The sequence below is a fragment of the Rhinopithecus bieti genome, unplaced genomic scaffold (assembly GCF_001698545.2).
Source record: "Rhinopithecus bieti isolate Rb0 unplaced genomic scaffold, ASM169854v2 scaffold_22522, whole genome shotgun sequence".
NCBI classification, from domain to species: Eukaryota; Metazoa; Chordata; class Mammalia; order Primates; family Cercopithecidae; genus Rhinopithecus; species Rhinopithecus bieti.
This window is the reverse complement of record NW_016811454.1, coordinates 2244652-2269687: the sequence shown is the minus strand read 5'-3', so window position 1 is coordinate 2269687 and position 25036 is coordinate 2244652. Positions and strand designations below refer to the sequence as shown.

Here is a 25036-nt window from a genome sequence, read left to right as displayed (position 1 = left end):
CTGAGTCAGAGAAACCAAGGTCCACATCCAAACTGTCCTCCAGGAAGGACCTTCTGTCTCATAACATGTTGAAATGAGGCTTTCTATAATACCTGGAAGACTGGGGCAGCAGTTTCTCGGCATCTTAAGAATCAGTTTCATAGTGGCACCTCTCCAACTAGGTGGTAGCTCTCTCAAGGGCCTTTTGCCACCCTTTTTATGCCTACAGGAGACATGGTGGGCATTTTGCCTGGCACAGCTTCTTTAACTCTTTAGTCTTGGGGTATGTGTGTGTGTGTGTGTGTGTGTGTGTGTGTGTGTGTTCACTTTTCATAATGCTGTATTTTTGGGAATGGAGTGTAGTAGGGGATGTATCTGAGGATTGATTTGTCCAGAAGACATGACCCTGAAATTTCCCTCTACTCTATATAGGACCATGTCAAGCCAATCCTTCATTTGGAAACAGATGGAATCTTTAAAAGTGCTATAACATCTTTTTAAAAAAAAAAATTGTGGCATTTTTATATGAGGCCATAATTTTGAGAGAAAATTTGGCACCTGACATTAAGAATGTTTTTATTATACCACCTTGAGAATAATTTTTATGTGACATCCTTCTTTTAGCACCCTTGATAATTGTTTGTCATCTGTTTCACGCATCTTGTGTATGTTGAGCTCGTGTTTGTGAGGGGAGGATCCGTTCATCTCGATCTTAAAGAACATGGACGTAGAAGCCACAACCAGTATTGCATCAGCTACAGATGAAAATATGAAGAGTCATCATATTTTGGGATAACTTCAATGGGATCGAGTGGCTGAGGTTTTGATTTCAGTAAATTACTCACTCAAAAGAGACCTCTTCTTGAGACCCCTGCTTTTAGTGGAAGCCTAGAAAAAAAAAATGTGATTTGTGTAAATGGTGAGGCTAGACATAGACAGTGAATCTTCTCATTTTAAAAGCTGTAAAATTTTCTATGTACCATCAACCTAAAGTGAAATTGGTGAGAGTAGGAGTAGGGAAGAGGGATTGAATGCGGCAATTTATTGTACTCCACACAGTCTTTACAGGGAGGGTATTTTATTCCAAGTGTTTTGTTGGAATTTAACACTGATGCCCCTTCCATGGCAGGTAACCTTGACCTTCTGTAGGAGACCTCAAACATATGAAAGACATGGGGATCCCTGGTGAAGGTCCTTGTCAGAGTCCCCAGTTCACTGTATCTGTAAATCCTTATAAGGACTTCCCTGATTTTGGTTCTCTTCTCTAACATCAGTCCCTATTCTACAGCTACATTCTGTGCATTCTCCAGGAATAAACAGAATTATTTTTCCAATCCTGAAAACTCCAGAGTCTACATTTACAACCTAAGGACTCAACTACCCTTTCTGCTTTTAATATTACCATGTATTACATCCAATAGAGCTAGGTTGTAATATTGCCCAACATCAGTTAGTATTTCTACTTTGTGACTTCTATTTATACAGAGTGAATTAATTGCCGACTCTATTAATCTTGTAAAATCCATGAATCCTTAATGTTCAGTTTGCTTAGAATGAGAAACAGTGTATTTGTTTCTTCTTAGCTATGACTTCTTGCTGAGCTTCACATGAGCTCCTTTTAGATAACGTGCCTTCTATCTTGGACGATTTATTCACTTTCATGTTCCCCAGAATTTATTGCTAAAGGTTGACGTGAATGCTTACAGTTTGGGCTCTAATGTAATCTCCTGAATGGCAATTAATAAATAAAAGATGGTTGCTATTGCTGGCAGAGAATCAGGGCTTTCTCGGATAGTTTTCATCTTCATGTTTTCACCAAACTTCATGTCAGACATCCCTAGGGGTTGATATTATAAAATATTTTCTGTAAACTCCAAAGCTTTCACTATTGCTTCAATACCCCCAAACCTCTGTGATGCCTTTTGTTTTCTTGTCAGAAATGATCTTATTCAATTTCTGTTTCTTCAACTTATCTTCCTTCCTGGGAATATAAAAAAAATGCCTCTTTCTGGATTTAATAGTAACATATCCTCAGTATTTATGATTTGCAAATAACACCTGAAATTTGTCCCTGAAATTTCTTGTATTTTTTTTGTCTTAGTCTTATCTCTGTTGCATTTATTGAATATACTCTATTGAATTTACTGAATATTGAATTGCACTTACCCTACATTAATAGCCAGTAGGGTTTATAAAATGCAATGTTTATTGTCATCCTGTATATTGTTCAAAGTGCAAAGTTGTCTCCTGTAAGTTAATGATGAAACTATAAAGCAATATCCAATTTTTGCAATTTGCCTACTTGACAAGGCTCCAGGGTTAATCTAGCCTAATATTCTTATTTTAGAAATGAGGAAAATGTAGTGCAGTTTAAGCTATTTGACCATAATCAAATAGAGGGTGCAGAGCAAATACATCTTTAGACAGTAAAGTACATGGTACACAGCAGAAAAGCTGGAACTAGGCTGCCTCGGCCCAGCTCCTGGTCTGGATGCTTATTAAGTGTGTAACTTCAGACAAGTTATGTCAATGCTGTGTGCCTCAATTTCTGAATCTGTAAAATGGGGCTAACAGTAGTACCCGCACTCACATGGGTATATATATACACATCAGGGCTTTGTTGTACTTCTTTTGTATTCCTTAATCCTGTGTGAAGCTGCTAGTAGTAGTGTTCATAGTGGCAGTGATAGTAGAAGCAAAAATAATGATGATAGTAATAAAAGGTAGTGCTGTTTATTGAGCCTTGCTAGGTGCTAGACATTGAAGTAGGTACTTTACATACATAATTCTTAATGAATACTCCATCTATTGAAAAATGACACAGTCTTTTATTTCCAGAAATGCAAGTTTAGCCTCTTCATGACAGTAGTTTCCTTCGTAACTGGAAAGGAACATGAGCTGTGGCCCTGGTAGAAAAGCTTTGACTGTAGAAACAAGAGCCCTGAAAGAATTCCTTCCATCTTAAAGATAATCCTTGTGCTGCTAATATTTATATAACCTAATCCTGTTATTGATAATTGGGAGACTAGCTGGGGGTGGGGATGGAGGTCAGGGAATGGAGTGGGAGGGGGCAGGTAGAGGCCAAGGCAAACCGCACAAATGAAAAACATTATATACCAGAAAAGAGATGATTCAGATTCAGTTGTGCTTTATATTTTCTGTTTTATAATTTTACATTGCATCAAAAGGTTGTGCCTTTTCTAGATACCCAAGCAGGAATACATTCAGAACAATAGCATCAACATGGAAAAGTTGTTTTCTTTCTTGCTTTGCATTATTGATTGATTGATTAAACTGCAGTTACCATACATTAATAGCCAGTAGGGTAAGGTAAAGTGTTTAATTACAGAAATCACAGTCACTTCAATGTTCTCTTATTTCCATGCCCAGTATGTTCCTTACTAATCATATGAGCAACCATAGCAATGATAAAAGCTGTCAGGTGTGGGAGTGCTAGGACAATACTGGAAGAGAAGCTCTCATCACGTTAGGTGCTTGGTATGTTTGTGTGTGTGTCTGTGAGTATGCATATGTGTATGTATGTGTACTCACATATATGAAATCACTCATTCACACTCATATATAGTCTCTATAAATAGCTACGACCTTTCAAATTCATATGTGTGTGTATATACCTGTAGACACACATGCATATACACTTCTACAGAGAGAGAAATGTACATATAATCATATTAAATCTTATCACAGCTTTAGAAAAGGAAACGGAGGCTCAGAGAAGTCAAACCACTTGTTCGAGGTCACAAAAGGTGGCAAAGCTGGAATATAACCCCAACTCCCACCCACTTAACACCCCTTTTTTGGGATGTCCAGACAGAAATATTCTTAGAACAATAGGATTACACCACACTGCCCCATTAGAAGAGGGGTGACCTTTTGCCCTTTCTTTTCCAGAATCTCCAAGCAAAGATTTTGGTCCAACTCTGGGTTTGAAAAAGTCCAGTTCCTTGGAGAGTCTGCAGACTGCAGTGGCCGAGGTCCGGAAGAATGACCTTCCTTTTCACAGGCCCCGGCCACACATGGTTCGAGGCCGAGGCTGCAATGAGAGCTTTAGAGCAGCCATTGACAAATCCTACGATGGACCCGAAGAAATAGAAGCTGGTAGGACAATATGCTTCCTTAAATGGCTTCTTCATCTCATTGTTATCTGCAAATCACGGGCAAGAATGTGTGCTTAACTACAGAAAAAAATGATTTAAGGATCACAATTATATTTTTGATATTAAAAGTAATTCATTTTCCTGATATGTTTTGCCCTTTGGCTTAATGAACATGGAATTGGAGAATGCAATATGCAATTTATTTTACAGTGCAAGGCTAAAGAAATGTTCTCCTTCACTTTTCTACAAGGACCAACTGTCATTTACCCTTAGGGTAGGAGCACTAAGTATGCATTTCTTGACATTCTCATTCGAGTCATTAGAGGCAGCATCAATCCAAGGACTCTGACTGCATTAATTGGGTAGAAGCAGTTGGGATATTTTGTACTCAGAACTCCCTCCTCACCCTGTTTGTTTCCCAGCATGCGAACTTTCTGAGCTGATCAAGGTTAACAAGCCAGCTTTCAGAGAGATTACTGCTTGAACACATATCAAGCCTTTCATACTACCAGCTAAGCAATCGGTCATCCCCACTCCCAGCATCAAATCTTGCTCGAAGTAACCAGATTTAGGCAGTCAGATCTTCAAAGGGCACAAGTAACCACATGGAAGGGTAGAACTCCAGAGTGCTATTATTCATTCTTTAGCATTTTACATGTTAGTGTTTCTCTATATACTAACTGCATGTGCCCCTGACCATGAGTATTGATTATTTTTTCTCTGTACAGACGGTCTGTCTGATAAGAGCTCTCACTCTGGCCAAGGAGCTCTGAATTGTGAATCTGCCCCTCAGGGGAACTCAGAGCTAGAGGACATGGAAAATAAAGCCAGGAAAGTCAAAAAAACTAAAGAGAAGGAGAAGAAAAAGGAAAAGGGCAAATTGAAAGTCAAGGAAAAAAAGCGCAAAGAGGAGAATGAAGATCCAGAAAGGAAAATGAAGAAGAAGGGCTTCAGCGCCATGCTGAGGTATGGTCCTGCTTTGAAGGCCAAGTTGGGTTTGTTTCTCATTTTGTCTCTCCTGGTGAAATCACTCCTTTGTCTGTACTCAGAAAATAGTGCATACTTGCCCTCATACTCAGCTAAATGCATACATCTCTCAGCTGTAACTGTTCTTGTTCTCTTTCTGCAGAGGCAGAGGAGCTTTTCGGGGAAGCTTACAGTGATGACAGGACACTGTCTTAAGTTTGTTGTCAAAGAAAGGTCAACGCTATGCCAGGCACGGAGGCTCATGCCTGTAATCTCAGTATTTTGGGGGGCTGGGAGGATTGTTTGAGCCCAAGAGTTCAAGACCAGCCTGGGCAACGTAGGGAGACCCTATTTTTTTTTTTTTTTTTTTTTTTTGAGACAGTCTCACTTTGTCGCCCAGGCTGGAGTGCAGTGGCGCAATCTCAGCTCACTGCAACCTCCGCCTCCTGGGTTCAAGTGTTTCTCCTGCCTCAGCCTCCTGAGTAGCTGGGACTATAGACACACACCACCACGCCCAGCTAATTTTTGTATTTTTAGTAGAGTGGAGTTTCGCCATGTTGGCCAGGAGTCTTGAACTCCTGATCTCAACTGATCTGCCTTGGCCTCCCAAAGTGCTGGGGTTACAGGCAGGAGACCCTATTTCTAAGAAAAAAAAAAAAATTAGCCAGGCACAGTGATACATGCCTGTAGTCCCAAGTACTCAGGAGGCTGAGGCCAGAGCATGGCTTGAGCCCAGTAGTCCAAGGCTGAGCTATGATTGCACCATAAAAGAAAGGCCAATGCTTAGTAGAGGCATGGACAAAGCCTGCAGTCCTTTGTACCAACGTGTTATGAAAATAAATACTTCCTCTGGCAGCACAGGGAAAGTGAGAGGCGGGGAAGCCCTATGTGTTACCTCTGGAATACCTCTTTTGAAGCAGGGGAGTCAGGGTAGATGAACCTCATCCCTCTGTGACTCTAGGTGTGCAGTGGCCGGGCACATCACTTGTCACCTCCAAAGGCACTGTGATACAGGGGAGATGTCACTGGGTCTGGGCTCAGATGCCCCAGTCTGGATCCATGACTCTCCACACAGGAGCAATGGGGCTTCACACACATTGCTTAGCTTCCCTGAGCCTTACTTTCCTTACTTTTAAAATGAGGCCGGCATACTTGCTCTACTGACCCAGCATAGTTGTGAGACAAGATTTCATGTGCTATACATTCATTCACTAGACAGGGCTCAACATAGCACAGTCAGAAAATGGCTTTGTTTCTTCTCTGCCCTTCAAGTATGCACTGTTGAGGCTGCCTTCTCCACACCCTGACATCTCAGCTTTCTGGCTGATAGCTTTCTGGTCACTTTTGGGTTAAAAAAAAAAAAAAAAAAAAAAAGCGACTTGTTTGTCGGGGGCTAAAATGTTCAATCCGATATAAATGAAAGCTTTCTTCCTTTCTGTCTGTTGGACCTGAACCACAAGGAGCATCCTGTGGTATGGTGGGAGGCAGGATTCTACCTTCTTCCATTTCTCAGTCTTTGGAACCGGGAGACAAAGAAAGACATGATTCAATAGGATAGAATTTTACTTAACTGGCATATTTGGTATAATCTGGCCATCAAGGAACCTTTGTGGCTACTTTTGTGGATTTTCTTAGAGTGCTCCTTACTATACCAGTCACTAATGTAGGTCATTTTCCCACTAACCTATTCCCCTAAGCCTCTGACCTCAGACATATACCCCTGAGTCTCCTTACCCCAATTGGTAGATTTCTTGGACAGTGCCAGTTTGAGACAGCTCTAGCCTAACTTACAGCCACAGCATCTACCTGGCTTTCTAGAGTTCCTGATCTCCCACCCTCCAAATGATGCAAGTACAGCTTGTTCCCACTGTTCTGCTCCTCCTCACCCCGTCATAGAGATGTTCCAATCAGCCTGGCATCTTCAGACTTCTGCAGGCACGTCCCACACCACTCTGGGCCTCTTCCTCCAGGAACACACATCAGACTCTCCCAAGAATGCTGTCATGCATGGGGAAGGGAGAAGGCAATTTTTGCAAGTCACAAACAAGTAGGAAGTGGGGTGACAATCTCCTGTTATACAATTACCTCCAATTCCCTGAGGGGTTTTCTTGTAGTCCCCTCACTTATTTTGTTGGGGGTTAGAGGCAGAAGTACCCCTTTCTATGACTGTCTTTACTCCTACAATTTCTTCTCAAATCAATTGATCACTATACGTCTATGGGCTGAAGGTGAATGATGGGAGATGATGGTTTAGGGACCAGTTTGGCCACCTCTTATGAAACCCTTAGGAGATATCTCATTTAAGAATGCTGGGTGTATTTATTACCAATTGTTCTCATTTTGTGATCATCAACTGAAATTTCCACATAGAAAGGAAAGTTCTATCATTCCATATATAAGTGACATTTAGGGAATACAAATAATCCTCACACCAGTGAGCCTTCCCACTACATTTCCAGTGCTCAAGAAATGCTAAGCAGGGTTCCTCATGCTCAAAAATCTTGGGAGTGATGTTGCCCCTGGATGTGTTATGATAAGACTTGCTAAGGTCCTGCTATCACCTGGGCTGAGGTTATCGCAACAGACCTGATGTCATAATAGGCATCTGACGATTAAAAAACAAAATTTCGGCCAGGCATAGTGGCCCACATCTGTAATCTCAGCACTTTGGGAGGCCAAGGCGGGCAGATCACCTGAGGTCAGGAGCTCGAGACCAGCCTGACCAACATGGAAAAACCCCGTCTCTACTAAAAATACAAAATTAGCCAAGCGTGGTGGCGCATGCCTATAATCCCAGCTACTTGGGAGGCTAAGGCGGGAGAATCACTTGAACCTCGGAGGCAGAGGTTGAGGTGAGCTGAGATCACATCATTGTACTCCAGGCTGGGCAACACAAGCGAAACTCCATCTCAAAAAAAAAAAAAAAAAAATTTAGCTAGGCATAGTGGCTCATGTAATTCCAGCACTTTGAGAGGCTGAGGTGGGCAGATCACTTGAGCCCAGGAGTTACAAGCCTGAACAACATAGCAAAACCCCATTTCTACAAAAAAAGCAAAAATACACAAATTAGTTGGACATGGTAGCATGTGCCTATAGTGTCAGCTACTCAGGAGGCTGATGTGGTGGGAGGATTGACTTAGCCTGGGAGGTAGAGGATGCAGTGAGCCATGATCCCTTCACTGGACTCCAGCCTGGGTAACAGAGTAAGACCCCATCTCAAAAAATTAAAATAAAAAGAACAAAATTTCAGCAAATTGAGTTCTAACTATTGAATTGGCTTTTATTAGTGATTCATAAATTGGTCCACATCCCATCTATAGAATAGAAAGGCACTTAAGTGAGATGAGCAGAAGGTGTGAGCTTCATAGGCAGAACAAGACTGAAGAAGGCAAAACAAGGAACAAAACAGGATTGCTCATTTCCAAATTGCATTCCTTATAGGGTTAAAGTAGAGAGACTTTATCATTCCAGTTCATGTCCCTGGTCCTCCTTTGATTGGTTGCTGGGAATCTCCCATATTTTGGGAAACTGACCCATTTCTAAGTTCAATTTGATTATATGGCACATAGCATGAGTGACTCCATTCTGGTTTGGTCTGGTCTGTTGTGGCCTAGTCCAGGAGCTCAAATAATGGCCTCCCATGCATTTATTGAATATGATCTATAGTCTAGTAAATGCCAGATTGGGACAGATGTCCCAATAGATATTTGTCCTGATGGCCTCTGTAGACTGTCCTTCCGGTTGCCATTTTGAATTTTAAACTTGCCCATATTCTAGATAATTATTAGGATTGCCAGAATTTATGAACTGTGAGTTAACCATCTTGATGATAATGACAACATGTAATTGCAATATACTTAGATAAGAATTTTGTCTTTGAAGGGATGGAGTTGAGAGGTGGAAATTACAGGCTCTGCCTACGTACTTTCTGAGTTCAATCCTGGCTTCTCTAATTTTCACTTCTGTAACACTGAGCAAGTTCCTTAACTGCTTTTGACTCAGTTTCTTCATCTGAAACATGAGAAGCATAATAGAATTATCATTTTTATGAGAATTATATTTTATTAGATGTAACATGCTTAGACCTGTGCCTGGCAAGCAATAAACATTCAATAAACGTTAATTATTGTAGTCAACATAATAATGACCCCTGAAGGTGTCTGCATCCCAGCCCCCAGTACCTGTGTAAATATTATGTTACATGACAAAGGAAAATTAAGGTTGCAGATGGAATTAAGGTTGTTGACCTGAACATAAGGTGATTATCCTGTATTTTCCCCAATATACCCAATGTAATCACAAGGGGCCTTAAAAGTAAAAGAAGAAAAGGTGACTGTAGAAGTGAGGTGCAGAGAAATGTAGTGCTGCCAGCTTTCAAGCTGGAGGGAGGGGACCATGAGCCAACAAATGTGGGCAGCCTCTAGAGGCTGGGAAGGGCAAGGAAATGGATTCTCTCTGGGGAGCAGTAGAAAGGAATGCAGCCTAACAACTCCTTGGACCCCTTGGATTTAGCCCTGTTGTGTTCTTTGAACCACTGTTGTAATTTCTTACAGCATCAAATCGAAAACTAATAATAGTTATCATCATAATTATTTTTACTGCTTTTAAAATATCATAGTAATGTATAAGGAAAAGTTTTTTCTTTAAGGTGTTAACAAAAAACACTATTAAAAGATTTAACTAAAATAGTCTATAAACATAAAAACTGTTAGAGCTTCACATATCCCATTTTCTAGAATATTACTAAATTAAACCTTAACTTTATATTTTATTTCAGATGATTGATTTGGCAGGTTCATACTTCATTGCCCATAATACAGTGCTGGTTCTTCCCTTTTATTGTCCAATATATTCTGTATTTTCATATAGTAGAAATCACAGGTCCTGGATCCTTTAGACATTTAGCACCTCAGGCTTTGTTTCTTTCCACGATTTTAGCAAAATTAAGATTTGAAAGGTGGTGTTTGATTTTATCTTCCGTGTAAAAATAGCAACTGTTTTCCATAGCCTTTTGCATCTGAGTTTGTGAGCATATTGGAGTTACTGCTACATGCACATTTTCAACAACAAAGAACACAAAGCTGTTACCATTAGCCAACAGATTTTGCTTTAATTCTCATCTGTTGCTCAGATGCTATTGACTTAGTTTCTTTCTCATTTAAAAAAGATTGATTGCTTTAAGGTTCTCTTGACGTTAGATGTGTGTTTGAAATATGTATTATTTTTTCCATTATCTGCATTTCTCAGATGCTTTCCTGAAGATAGGGTTTTGGGATGGCTCATGCAGTTATACCATGTAGAATGGCACCTGGCCAAGGGGGTGAGTGAAGATTTAAATCCTGCCTCCCTGTCCTCACCAAGGCCTGCATCATGAAAGTGTGAATGCCTTAGCGGTGTTCCTGTTCTTGTTTGTGAAAAGCTAAGTGTTTGCACTTTTCTGATATTAGCTGGTCCATCTGTGTCAATAATATGTAGTAGCACAGTTTAGCTTCTTAATTTAACCTACTCTTGATCCTTTTGAAAAAAATTATAGAGGATGTTTTTAATTAATATTTTTGTACATGTTGTCTAATTCCAATATGCTTATACTTTGTTGATTTCAGAATTATGTCTTTGCATGATTCAAGTGTGGTTCTTATATACGCCATGAATTATTATTATTGTGGAAAAATATGCAGCTCAAGGGCCTACCAATTTTGTAGTTTCTCTGTATGCTCTGTGCTTAAATTTTTTCATTATGTGTTTGACTTCCATACACATTGTACTCTTTATGGCACTAACCTGCGGAAAGACCATTCATAATCCCTCTCAGCCAAAGGGTGAAGCTCCAGCTCCTTTAAAAGACAAGCCCATTGCTGTCAGTCCTAGGCCGCCTTCCTGGAGCCTAGCACATCTTTCCAGGAGCCAAAGAGAAATATCCTTTGACTAAGAAAATTTTACCTTGTCTAATGTGGAAAACCCAGAGATTAGTTTCTGATTTCTTAGTTAATAACCTTGTCAATCCCCATGTTACTTAAACTAAATTCTGTCATAGATTTATGTTCAAATCCATTTTTTAATATAATAGCTGCTGTTGTCTCTTTTGATATGATGGGCCACTCACTTCAAAACCTTTGAACTGTGAACTTATTTTGGACACTGAGTGGAAAGGTTTGATATGGTTCAGATTCCTTTTCTACACCTTTTATAAAATTTGGTCCTAAAAGGAATTATGCCTTGCAAACTCCTTTTTACTAGACTAATGAGGAACCAAGTGCAAACCCTGCCAATAGGAACTTCATCTTTGCTTTTAGAATGTGTTTGCCCATATCATTTGATGAGTGACATTTATTGAAAGCCTTGTCCTTGCCAAGCATATTCATAATTCCTTTTATGCTATATTTATTAATTGTAATTAATAATTAAATCAACTTATCAGTTAATTTATTAAAGCCCTATTTTGTGTCAGGCACTCTTCTAGGCACTTGACATAGAGCAACCAAGTCCTGCTTTAAGCAACAAAGACAGCACTTTTCCTGTCTTAAGAAGGAAGGATAAAAGACTTTTGAGTTCATTGTGGTGAGATTAAAACAAAAGCAGCCAGGTGCAGTGGCTCATGCCTGTAATCCCAGCCCTTTGGGAGGCCGAGGCTGGTGGGTCACAAGGTCAGGAGATTGAGACCATCCTGGCTAACACGGTGAAACTTTGTCTCTACTAAAAAATACAAAAAATTAGCCAGGTGTGGTGGCGGGCGCCTGTAGTTCCAGCTACTCGGGAGGCTGAGGCAGGAGAATGGCGTGAACCCAGGAGGCAGAGCTTGCAGTGAGCAGAGATCACGCCACTGCACTCCAGCCTGGGCAGCAAAGTGAGACCGTCTCAAAAAAAAAAAAAAATGACATAAACACGTAAACTATTTGTAACAGTGGATTATCCAGGGAGTGAAGGAGATATTCACTAGATATTTCAGGGACAATCCAGTACCCCATCAGCTCGAGGGAATCAATGGTCAATTTACATGGTGTCAAGCAAGACATCCAGGCCATGACTCTCATGGAATTTACATTGAAGGGGAGAGAATAAACAACTAATCCAAAATAATTGATATGATTCCAAATTGTAGTAGGTGCTATGAAAAAGGTAAAGCAGAAAGAATGGTGTCATCCCACCCTTGGTGACAGTCTAACAGCAGAATAGAGTTCACACTGCACACTGCCCAAGCTACACTGAATTTTCAGCAGGTACATTATCAGAATTTAGCACACTATGGTACTAAAGCCAAATCACTTTATGCCTTCTTTTGTTTTCTTTTGTGCAACATATAAATATGGGAAGGTTATTTTTAAACCAACTCCACATAGAGCTATAACAAAAAACTAACCCAAACTGTGTCTGTTTTAGTACACAAAGCCCTAGGATACCTGTGGTAAACATTCTGAGATAGGTGGACGGTAATATAAATGGTGAACTTGGTTTGCAGGTGATTGGATCAACTCTGTTCCTCTGACCCATCAGCTGGATATTCTTTATTGTTTCTTCTCAACTCAGATAATGCAGGCATACCTCAAAGATAGACTAGTTCAGTTTCTACATAGCGGAGCATCAGACAAAGCTAAATCATGAACCCTTGAAGCAAAGGTATTTTTAACAATCTAGAGGCATCAACTTTTTGTTCCTAAGCTTCGCAGATTCTAAGGCATATATGTTTACTTCATTTTATTCTAAAATATACTATCTATTTTATTTAAACTAGGGGAATTCTATATAAAGACATCCTGCTGTGAATTATTTTAAAAAGAACACTCCTACACACACATCACACCTACCACTACCACCACAAACACACACCACCAAATTAGCCAAATTAACACTGAACCTAGTTAAAAATCTGTCCCTTAGAAGCTCTGTGGCCTTCACTACCACCAAATTAATGCTGAACCTAATTAAAAAATCTTTCCCTTACAAGCTCTGCGGCCTTCATGAGTCCCTTTGAGTTTCAGTTACCTCCTCATCAGCAAACTAAGTATAATAACACATCCTTTCCCTGTTCTTGTGAAATTTAAGTTAAACAGTTTAGGTAAGCAAAGCTGTCAATATAGTGCCAACTTCATAGACATTACTTCTTATCTATCATCTATCTATCTATCATCTATTTTAATTGGAAAGTAAAACTGTCTATACTTATGGACAACACGATATTTTAATATATATATATATATATATACACACAATGTGGAATGGCTAAAACAAGCTAACATATCCATTACCTCACGTACTTATTTCTTTCGTGGTGAGAACACTTAAAATCTACTCTTTTTTTTTTTTTTTGAGACAGAATCTCGCTCTGTCACTCAGGCTGGAGTGCAGTGGCGCCATCTTGGCTCACCACAAGCTCTGCCTCCCGGGCTCACGCCATTCTCCTGCCTCAGCCTCCCGAGTAGCTGGGACTACAGGCGCCCGCCACCATGCTTGGCTATTTTTTTATATTTTTTTTTTAGTAGAGATGGGGTTTCACGTTGTTAGCCAGGATGGTCTCGATCTTCTGACCTCGTGATCCGCCTGCCTCAGCCTCCCAAAGTGCTGGGAAATCTACTCTTTTAGCAAGTTTCAAGTACATGACGTGTTGTTTTTAACTGTAGTCATCATGGTGAATAATAGATTGCTTAAATTTATTCCTCCTGTCTAGCTGAAAGTTTGTGTCCTTTGACCAACATTTCTTCAACCCCTCCAATAGCCTAGCCTCTGGTGACCATCATTCCATTCTGTTTCCATGAGTTCGACCTTTATACACCTCACATATAAGTGAGGTCATATGGTATTTGTCTTTCTGTGTCTGACTTATTTCATGTAACATAATGTCCTTCAGGTTCATCCATGCTGCTGCAAATGACAAGATTTTCTACTTTTTAATGGCTGAATAGTCTTTCTTTCTCTCTTTCTTTCTTTCTTTCTTTCTTTCTTTCTTTTTCTCTTTCTTTCTTTCTTCTCTCTCTCTTTTTTTTTTTTTGACGGAGTCTCACTCTGTCATCCAGGCTGGAGTTGCAGTGGTGTGATCATGGCTGACTGCAACCTCCGCCTCCCGGGTTCAGGCAATTCTCCTACCTCAGCCTCCTGAGTAGCTGGGATTACAGGTGCCTGCCACCACACCCAACTAATTTTTGTATTTTTAGTACAGACAGAGTTTCACCATATTGATCAGGCTGGTTTCAAACTCCTGACCTCGTGATCCACCCACCTTGGCCTCCCAAAGTGCTGGGATTACAGGCATGAGCCACCGTGCCTGGCTGGCTGAATAATATTTCATTGTGTGTTTATACCACATTTATTTATCCATTCACCTGCTGATGGGCACTTAAGTTGATTCCACGTCTTGACTATTGTGAATAGTGCTGCAGTTAACATGAATGTCCAGATATCTTCTCGACATACCAATTTCATTTCTTTTAAATACCTAATGGTGATATTGCTGGAATATATGGTAGTTCTTTTTAACTTTTTGAGTAACGTCCACACTGTTTTCCATGGTGGCTGTAATAATTTACATTCCCAACAGTGTAGAAGGGCTCCCTTTTCTTCACATCCTTGCCGACACTTATCTTTCATGTTTTCGTTAATAACCGTTTTAACAAGTTTGAGGTGATGTCTCACTGTGGTTTTAATTTGCATTTCCCTGATGATTAGTGATATCACTGAGCAGTTTTTCATATACTTCTTGGCTATTTGTATATCTTCTTTTATGGAATGATAGACATTACCTCTTGTCTTCCCCCTCTGGCTCCACTTCAGACAGCCAAGACCCTCAAATATTACCTTTGTCTCAAGCAAGATACGTCTGGAACCCACTAACTTTTTCTTTCAGATTTTAGATTACCTCTAACTGCTATTTGTAATGTAGGTGGGCATGATGCCTATTTTCTCGCCTAGCATAATAAACTACAAAAAGAAATGACATAGCTAAAATCATTCTGTCATTTATATTTGATAAGCTTTGGGTCACCCCTTTCTCAGTGTAACCATGAACTGTTTTCAAAGGTTATTTAATCACTTGGTGAAAAGCAAAACCTTCTATTGCACAATACAAATAGAAAATGACTCAAAAGGAGAAAACAGCTTTTTGTTTTGTTTTGTTTTTCTTTCTTTCTTTACGTATTTCAGCCCAGAGTGTATAGATGGATTTTGGACTTGGTATTCTTAATGTGTGTCTCATAGTTATTTCATCAGGCTGCTCTGAAGTTGTCCTATAATACATTACTCATAAAGATACATTTGACTTGATTTTTAAATTAGGTTAGATAGAGACTGAATACTTAAGTCACCAGGGAACATGACATCTGTCATACATTTCTCCTCTTTACCTTGATCCCATAACAGCTGTTACAGGTCTCATATACAATAAATGTAATGTGGCCACAGCCTGTCATTACCTCTTTCCAGGTAGTGATTGTAAAATGCCTGGGTATCCCTTCAACTTTATGGGTATGAAGGGTAACTGAGCTAATGTAGCCAGGCCAATGAAATTTTAACAGTCATTTCCCCAAAGGCAAAAGGCCAACAACAGGCTAGAGTTAAGGTGCTTTGCTTCATGAAGTAGAGGCCGGTTTGAAACATGAAATTTCAGATGAAAAATGAAAGCCAAAGTGGGTCAAAGTTCTTAATTCAGCTTCAAGCTAGGTGGAGAAATACATTGACAACAGAGAGCCTTACAGATCAAGGTAAAATGGCTGCATACACTGAGACTGAGACAAATATATGACCATGGCAAAAAGTAGACATTTGCGTGTTGAAGGCCACCACCCGTGCAGCCGTCCATTGTTCTCCATGGTTATCTATGATTACAGAGGAAAAGAAATTGATGCTAAACCATGTTGGAATTGAGTTAGGCTCAATTTTTATCTCTTTGGTAACTCTGAATTGTATCTCCTCAGCCCATCTTAAATTATTTACTTTCTCTTTCACAATGTGAGCCATGAATATTTTGTTTCTTCATTTTGTTAATTTGCCAATTTCCCTTTGAGCTAAATGCCCTAGCAGTTTTAGTTTTTCATTTGGGTTGGAAAGAGCAATGACCCTTTTTTTTCATTATTACTATCACAGGCCTGGGCCCAGAAGACTACTTTTTATGACCAGCAGTGTTGAGCCTATAATGGAATTGCAAAGTAGAGAGTGTAATATACTGATATTGACTTGTGTTAAACCCAGTAGTGTGATCGCTGATAATATTTATATGTTTATGTGTTATACATCCTTGCTTTTCTTGGCTTCAACTAAGCACCAGAGAGAAAAACTAGAACCATAATATGGATAGATTGTGAACATGAGAATGTAAAGAAACGAGAGAGAGTGCTTTGTGAATAGGGCAAGTGATATAAAATGATGGCGATAGATGCAAGTATGATAACTAAAATGTTAAGTATAGATTAAATTTAGATCAAGCACATTTAGGATTGTTTGGTTGGCATTTATTTCTTAGCTAAAAGAGGACCCAGAGACAGGTAGGCTACTCATCTAATGGGCTGAGTACAAAGACAGATGAGCTGCCTTCGTGCCCAGCACACAGAGTTCACTTAGTATCTGACTTTAATAATATTTTCCAGTTGTCAAGGATATCTTCAAATGTTTGTTTATCATTCTATTTTTTTAGCACATGTTCGTGGAGGGGCAAGGGCATGGATGAGGTTAATTGGTATGAAAATGTACAGGAATCTTGTTTTCAAATTCATTTAAAAATCTGATTGCTGCATCTGTGCCTTCCCTCCTACCCTATGTAACCTTGATTGCTGTGCAACTCTGTTTACGGCTGTCCAAAGCAGTAAAATGATTTTGTCATACTTATCACAATAAAAAAAATGACCACGTAGAGTGTCAACCAAAAGGCTTATTTATTTGATTCAAACTCTCTTCTCCTAATATGCGTGCACAACTCCCATTAACGTTAATGTGAATTACAAAGAACCCTGAAGAAGGATAGACTCCTTTATCTCATTACTTTTCTTGGATAATGAGGTTTAGATGTGTTAACAGATCAGAACAGAAGTCCAGTGGATAAAATATTGGTTTAACTTTTAAAGAAATAGATATGCTAAAAGGAACTTTCATAGGCACTAAGATAGAAGATATACTTTAATAAATAAACTTTATTAGCATCTGAGGTTAAATATAATTACTTAAGATGCTGGATTAATAAAATGCAAAATATTTCCTAATGGACTTATTTGCATACTCATATTAAATAACTAATAAAATATATTAATGACAGTTTTATTCATATACATGTAAACATTCCTGAGTTCCTGGTGGGACTGTATTTGCCTAATTTACCTTGTTCCGTGTCCAGCTCAATGTCGTGTCCTTGTGGGATGTTTACTTAATACTATTAGATAATGACATGTATAGATTTAATAATTTGCTTGGGGGGGCAAATGGAATCCGTTCTTTGTTTAGTACCTTTTATCTGAGAACTTCAATGTAATTTACTAACATCCATCTTCAAGATGCCTGAGAGATGAATGTGGCAAATAGCTTTGCTTTGCATATAATAAAGAATAAGACACTGAGAAGTGAGGCAGCCTCCGTAGAGCCTGTGAACTGCTAGTGATACAAAAACCCCTTTTGGCTTTTGCTCTTATGGTGTCAGCATCTAAAAATGCATTGACACCAGCCATGCTTCAGTGTATACTTTCTTATACTCTGTAGCACCCATACTTACTTTTGCCATCCATTGGATTTTCCTTACTTAAGGCAACATCAAACCAACAATTTAATAACGTGAGATGGTTCCTAATGAATCAGGGAGACCTGAATATTTGAAATAATAACTGTAACTGTTTTCCTCACAGAATAGAAAAGAGATTTCCCAGAACAATTAAAAGCAGATGAGAGATACATACATTGAAAAATAGATAGGAGATATACAAATATTTCATTGCACATTGAGGACTATTATCTCAATCCTGCTAAATAATATCCACCAGGATTTTGGAGACAGTCCAGTTTTGCTTCTCCAGCTATCTGCTGATCATTTCTGCACAGTGGCCCTACCACAACCTCAGCTTCAACATGTCTAAAATCTAATTCAGAATCTACCCATCTAAGTCACCAGCTCATCCTGACTCCCCCAATTCTGTTGAGGCACTGCCAGGAATCCCGTGATGTCTGGTATGCCTCCCACTTCCCATCTCCCCCCTTCCATCAGTCAACAATCCTGATATTCACAAAATACTGTCTCTTATATCTGGCCCTTGTTTTCCACTTCCACTGCCACCACTCTAATTCAATTTGTTATTGATAACTAGATTGTTGCAATAACCTACTAAGTGATTTGCCTGCTTTATTCATTTCTTCATTCCTGTTCATTCTAGGCATAGCTACCAATCATTCATTTGTTCAGTTATTAGATATTTAATGAACACTTTCCACACAAAAACGCAGTGTAACGTAGTAGCAAAGAGAGCAGCTCTGGAATTATTCTACTTAGGGTCAAATCCAGCTGTACTTCCGTCTAGCTGTTAGCCTTTCAGCTTACCCACTCTGTGCCTCAGTTTCCTCTTGTGAAATTGAAATAATAGTAGCATCTACCTAATAGAGTTGCCACGAGACTAAACGAGATAATAGATGATAAATGCCTGGCACATAGCAAGTTCTTAAAATATTATCCATTAGTAGTATTCTGCCCTGGGAGCCGAGCTGTTTCCCAGTTACCTAGTGGTTCTCAAAGTCTGTCTGTACCCTAGTATCATCTACAGAGCTTGTTATAGATTCCTGGGTTTCATTATCAGAGACTGTAATTCATTAGGTTTGATATGAGGCCTGGGAATCTCTGATGATTCTAATGCAGCCAGGCCCAGGGACCTCTAGAAAAATCATACTATTTAGTTTGGCATTCAATGCCCTCTATATTCTTGCTCCTGTTTGTTTGTTTGTTTGTTTGTTTTAGTGTTTCTCTCTACAATTTTCCACCCTAACCAGATTATTCACTCTTATTCTATTCACTGTTACCCAAAACAAGCTTTGGGAAACGCTAAGATAACACCGTCGCTTAGAATGACCGTCTTCCTCTGAGGCCTGCCAGGCTTCTGAAAGCCACCTCAAGCCCCATCTCCTTTATGAATTCTTTGATTTGCATTTCTGTCTTTCTCATCAAATTTTTTCTTACAGTCTGAGTTTTTCCACTGAGTACTTCCCATAGGCCTGCTTGCTTTTTAGTTTTTAGTTTACACATCTGTCTTGTGCCCTTAATGAAATTATAAATTCCTCTAAGCAGAGGGACTTCGTCCACAATGTTTTTCTCTGTTTTGACCCCTAATAATCTTTTGCTGAGTGACTGACTGGTTTATATGGTGTGCTAATTGGAGTAGATTTATTTGGTTATTAATGTGTTGTGCCCCTTTAGTCATTCTTGATAATAGTATTGAAAATAATGAAAACAGTAGAAGTAGTTCAAAAATAAGAAAGAGGATGAGCTGCCTTGGGAGTTAATTATTTTTTTTAATTTCTACTTGAAGGAAAGGTTGAAGGATGAGTTAACTGGCAATAGTAACCAGCTGTTCTCCATTTCCACTGAGGACAGTGTTAGAGAAAATGGGCCAAAATCACTAACGGGAAAAAATGAGGTTAGATATAAAAAAGAAAACAGTTGTTAAGCACTGGAATGAGGTTTCTGAACAGGTTGTAGAATTGACCTCCCTGAAGTACTTTAAAAGTAGGAAGGATAAATATCCATCTAAAATGATATGAAAAAGATTTGCCAATCAGCTCATTATTTGAATATCTATTAAGCACTACTCTCTGGGAAAACCCAGAAAAAATATACAACATGATCCTTTTACTTAAACTCAGTATCTAATTAAGATGACCCATAAATATGAAATCATTAGCAATGAAAATAGGATTGAAAAGTAAGAGCGAAACTATGAGGTTATCACCATAATTGGAGTTTAAATTTGGATATATGCCCTTCTCTACCTCTACCCCTAAAAAACCTACTCCAGGCCTTTTTTTTTTTTTAATGAATGAATTTTCAATGTCCTCTTTCAAACTGCATTTCTCGGTAAAATGGAGAAATCTCTGATCTTTTCTGAAATAATTTATTCAATACTATTGAGCAAACAACTGCTAAATACACAACAAGCCTGTTGTGATAAATATGAAACTAATCTTTTATTTTTTTCTAACATCGTCTTTCATTCATCCAACAAATATTGATTACCTAATAAGTACAGTCTTAGTACTTGGTTGGGAGATACCACAGTGAACAAGACAAATGTCTTTTCATTATGCTCAAAATCTAGTGCCCACAACCTTTCCTCAAAGTGTGGTAAGGCATAGTTCTAATATTAAAATGCCATAAAATTGACTAAACCCCTTTAGATAATAACCAGAGCATCTTTGAATTACATAAATGTTGGTTAAACCACTTGCAGTGTACTCAGTAAAAATACTGAATAATAAGATGTCTGGATTTCCAACCTTAATTCTGTAACTGCCTTCTTGAATGAAAGTTTTTCCTTGTCTGGAAGATGCATACTTCTTATCTACTTGCAATACATGTATAAATTATCATCATGGTCATCATCTATTTGGTCATTGGTTGAAACTGATTATGGGATAGATATGTCTATGGGCTAAAATAGAAAGGGGTTGATTAGCTGAAAAGTCAGTTTCACAAAGTGAAACAGGACTGAATTCAGGAAAATAGACCAAGACTATGAACTTGTCAAAATGGAAAATATAGCCTTTAAATATATTCATACACATGGTGTCCTTTGGTTTGAAGTAGGGTAACCAACTCATCCCAGTTTGAACACTGAAAATCTCATCCCCAGGAAACTCCTCAGTTTTAAGGAAAGTGGGCCAGTCGATCACCCTATTCTGCATACCCAATTTTATCTGATCCTTCCTCTCTCTTCTTCCTTCCCTCAGCATTCTTTGTTTACATGCCAGTGTATATAGTCGTAACAATTATCTGAAAAATAAAATGAAAATTAAAAGTAAAATTTTAATGCTACAAATTTAAAACCATATACAACAAATTTAAAATGTATATAAAAGAGTGGACAGTATAAAAGAAAACGTGAGTGAACTTTTCTGTTATGAGTTTTTTTGTGCTTGCTTTAACTTGAGCTGCTGTCTGTTCTCCTAAGGCTTTCTTGGTATTAGAAAAAGCCACATAGCTCTGGAAATTAAAGTAGAAATGTCTCAGCAGAGAATAACTAAAAGCAGCATCCCACTTGCCAACAAAAGAATTCTTAAAAATATTATATAATTCAAAACTCAAAAAAGAAAGAGCTGGAGGGAACATCGACCAGAAATAATGGTTGCAACTTTGATTGCAGACAAACCCACCAGTGAACAGTAAAAACCCTAATTCTAGGGCTTTTGGTATGAAGTTCCTCCCATTGATAGGTTTCTTCTCCCCCAGGGACTATAATTTTCCACTTTAAATTTGAACTCTAGTCAATGTATAGTAGAAAATCAATATCATAGATTTGTTCTGCTTTCCTTATGCCTCCTGGAATTTTCGAAGTGTGGGAATGAACAGCTTTTATGAAAAAGATGGACTACAAAATGAAAGACGGAGGACTTTCACCAATTTCCTAGACCTTTGACCCAGACACACTATACCAGGACAGGATGTCATATTCCCCTCCCTAGGTCTGTCATGCCTTCGTTATTCCCATGCTATGAGGGCATTAAATGTCGAGTGATGTAATGACTATCGCACTTTTGGAAAGAATCTTTGACAGGTTAATTAGAACTTGCTATCAGAATATTTGTCCTATGTATCCTACCTTTTCACCTTAATTTTGCTTTGCTGTTTTCAATACGGCTTCTTTTCCTATATTGTGATGGGGAGAGGGAGAAACTCACAGAAAACTAAAGGGTAATCCCCAAACCCAGGCATTTAACATTTATACAAATGATAGTTCTTGCATTGTTAAAAATGAGCAAAGGTACCAAATAATTATTCCAACAAATGCAGACATGGGGACATGGTAAGTGATTCTCATCCCCTGGGCTGATCAAACTCCCTTTCCTGAGAGTTGCAATCCTTTGATCAGCCTTCTAACTCCACCTAACCCAGCATCTTAGTGTTAACAACAAGCTCAGGCCACACTTTATGGAGAAGTCACGGCCAGGCCTGATTCCTCTAGACTGGCATTAGAGCTAGTCTGGATCATCTTGGTATTTTGCACCATTTTTGTCATCACTTGAAATAAAAGAACCATGTCTTAGCATTTTTGTGTTCTCCCTAGTACCTCCGCATTTGCCACATTTTCCCTTCTTCTCATATCCTCTCCCATATATAGCCTCATTTTCAGGTTCCTCCTGGTCCTCTGTGGACTAAACACAGAGACAGACTGATTTTCAATAGCCTCTCCCCTGACCTTGGCCAGCTTGGTATAAATGCTTTCTATATCTGGCATCTGGTCACCCAGCTACAGAATTCAATAAACCAGTAGAGCACTGAGCAAACATGCCTCCTAAACAAAGTACTACCTCCCTAGCACATTGGCTTCTACTCTGGGATCTGCTCCCGTAGCATTGCATAGAATCCTCAGTCCTGCATAAGCCCCACTCTGAAGTCCATTTTCTTAGACTAGAGCACTGGCATAGTAGAGCTTGCTTATTTCTGACTGGCCATCTCTGGAACACTTGATTCTGTTTTTCAACCCTATACATCCACAGTTATAGGACGTTTTTCTTTGAACCTCATGTATCTTATCTGACTTTAAAGTATTTGTCTGTCATTTGCCTTCCTTACTGCTATGGTCTGTGTAGCTGGCAGAATATACCTGAATGGACTACTTCTAGACTACCTGGCTGACCTCTCTAAGTTAGCCTCTGTGTTTTTGTGTGATTTCCCAAGCCATTTTTCATCCTGGTTAGTGGGACTCTATCTAATTCCCTTCCCAGGGATTCTACAGTGTTAGGCACCAAATTTGCTGCTGTTCTTGCCTTGCTGATAGTGTATATTCAACAATGGATTGCTGAGCTAATTCTTGATGATGAGAAATCCATTCTAGAAATAGTAACTAACAATCAGTTTTTACTTACAGCTGCTTCCATAGGCTCATGTGACATTCAAATGACAATTGTTTTTTCTCCTGTAGTTTTTTTCTTTTTTGCCCAAAATATTTATTTTGAATAACTCAGCCGGGTGTGGTGGCTCATGCCTGTAATCCCAGCACTTTGAGAGGCCAAGGCAGGCAGAACATTTGAGATCCGGAGTTTGAGACCAGCCTGGCCAATATAGTGAAGCCCCATCTCTACTAAAAATATAAAAATTACCCAAATGTGGTGGCATGCCTGTAATCTCAGCTACTTGGGAGGCTGAAGCAGGAGAATCACTTGAACCCCAGGAGGTGGAGGTTGCCATGAGCTGAGATCATGCCACTGCACTCCAGCCTGGGCGACAGAGTGAGATTCCATCTCACAAAAAAAAAAAAAGAAAAGAAAAAAAAAGAGAGAGAGAAAGAAGGAAAGAAAAACTCAAATATTAATTCTAAAAGAGAGGAAAAAAGTCCTTGAACACTGCCTTAAACACGGGAATCTCGGCTGGAAGGAACTCTCTTAATTTTGGAAATAATATGTGTTAGAATGCACTAGTGAGCTCTGCTCTTCGGTTTTGCATTTTAAGTGTTAAACTCTAAATCTAACTGTCTATCATGTTTTATTCCATAAGAGACGTATCAGCACATAGGGAAATAGTGGTAGGTTATAGGATGTAGTAGAAATTCTAATAGACTGTTTAACAATAATATGGCAGGCAGATGCCATTTTAATCAGTATTGTCATTAACGACTATCAATAGAGAGGATAAGATGTTCTTGTTTTTGTGAATTATGATTTATGGCTGGCACAGCAGTCACGCTGAAGTATATTTATTTTACAATATAGAGACATTGATTAAATGCACATGGCATCTCAAATCCAGTTGACATTTTAAGTCGAAATTATTACAGACACACAGCCATTCATTTAAGCTGTTGCTTTAAAAATGTGTCTCAACTGATTGTTAATGGAAGAAAGTCTAGCTGGGGCAATATTTCAATAACTTCTTCCTTTATTTTGCTGATATACATACACTGGGGGAAAACCACCTCTTTTGGTCATCCCATTTCTGGTGTATAGGCACTAAAGAGAAGAATACTGTCTTAAATACATACACTCAGGGTTTCTAGACCACTCAGAAAGCATTCTCTTACTAGTATAAAATTATTTTTTGTTACCTTTCCATAGTTCTCCCTACCTTCTCTGAAAATCTTGCTTTCTAGCCTAACAATCTGCTTAGGAAGTAGGTCTTAAATAATTGATGATAACTGTAGCTAAAACATTAATATAGTTTAGAGATGATGGTTTTTGTAATATATGTTGCCAATAGACCAGCCACATTAAACAATAAAAGTGTTTGAGTATTGATTGTTGATTTACAAGATTGAAGGAAATAGTAATTGTGTCTGAGAGTATATTCTTTGATTCATTTTCTCATTTATGTCTTTTTAACCTCAAAACTTAGATTTTTTAAAACTTTGTATTATGAAATAATTTTAGACTTATAGAAAAGCTACAAAAAATAGCCCAGAGAATTTCTTCGTACCTTCCGCCCAGATTCCTCAGATATTAACATTTTTCTGAATTAACTGTAGCATTCTTTCTCTCTTTCTCTCTCTTCCCCTCTCTCTCCCTCTCTCTCTCTCCCTGCCTCCCGCGCCCCCCGCCCCGCCCCGCCATATGAATGTGTATCTCTTACTAACTCAAGAGTAGTTGCAAACTTGATTTCTTTTTCCTTAAATGTACTTTGAAGCTAGGACTATATCACTGTATCATTTTATTATATTTTTGAGATAAGTCAAGAGTTGACCTCAAGTAAACCTCTAAATAGCAAAATCATAAATTACAAACAAGGAAGGTGGTAATTTCAAATATGATTACAAGTCAAGAAAACCATTTTGTGGGGTTATATTATCACTATCTAATCTAAAAACATAAATTAAGTC

At 38.7% G+C, this 25036-nt stretch overlaps 1 protein-coding gene across 3 annotated transcripts in view; it reads left to right on the top strand.

Annotated features, from left to right (window-relative positions):
* Positions 1-25036, top strand: part of PARD3B (par-3 family cell polarity regulator beta) — a 1116980-nt gene that overhangs the window by 773043 nt on the left and 318901 nt on the right. For all 3 annotated transcript variants that reach the window (XM_017893929.1, XM_017893928.1, XM_017893931.1), the window contains 2 exons: positions 3892-4098; positions 4826-5063. In XM_017893929.1, coding sequence (XP_017749418.1) covers positions 3892-4098; positions 4826-5063 — 445 coding nt within the window. The remainder of the gene's footprint in view (positions 1-3891; positions 4099-4825; positions 5064-25036) is intronic.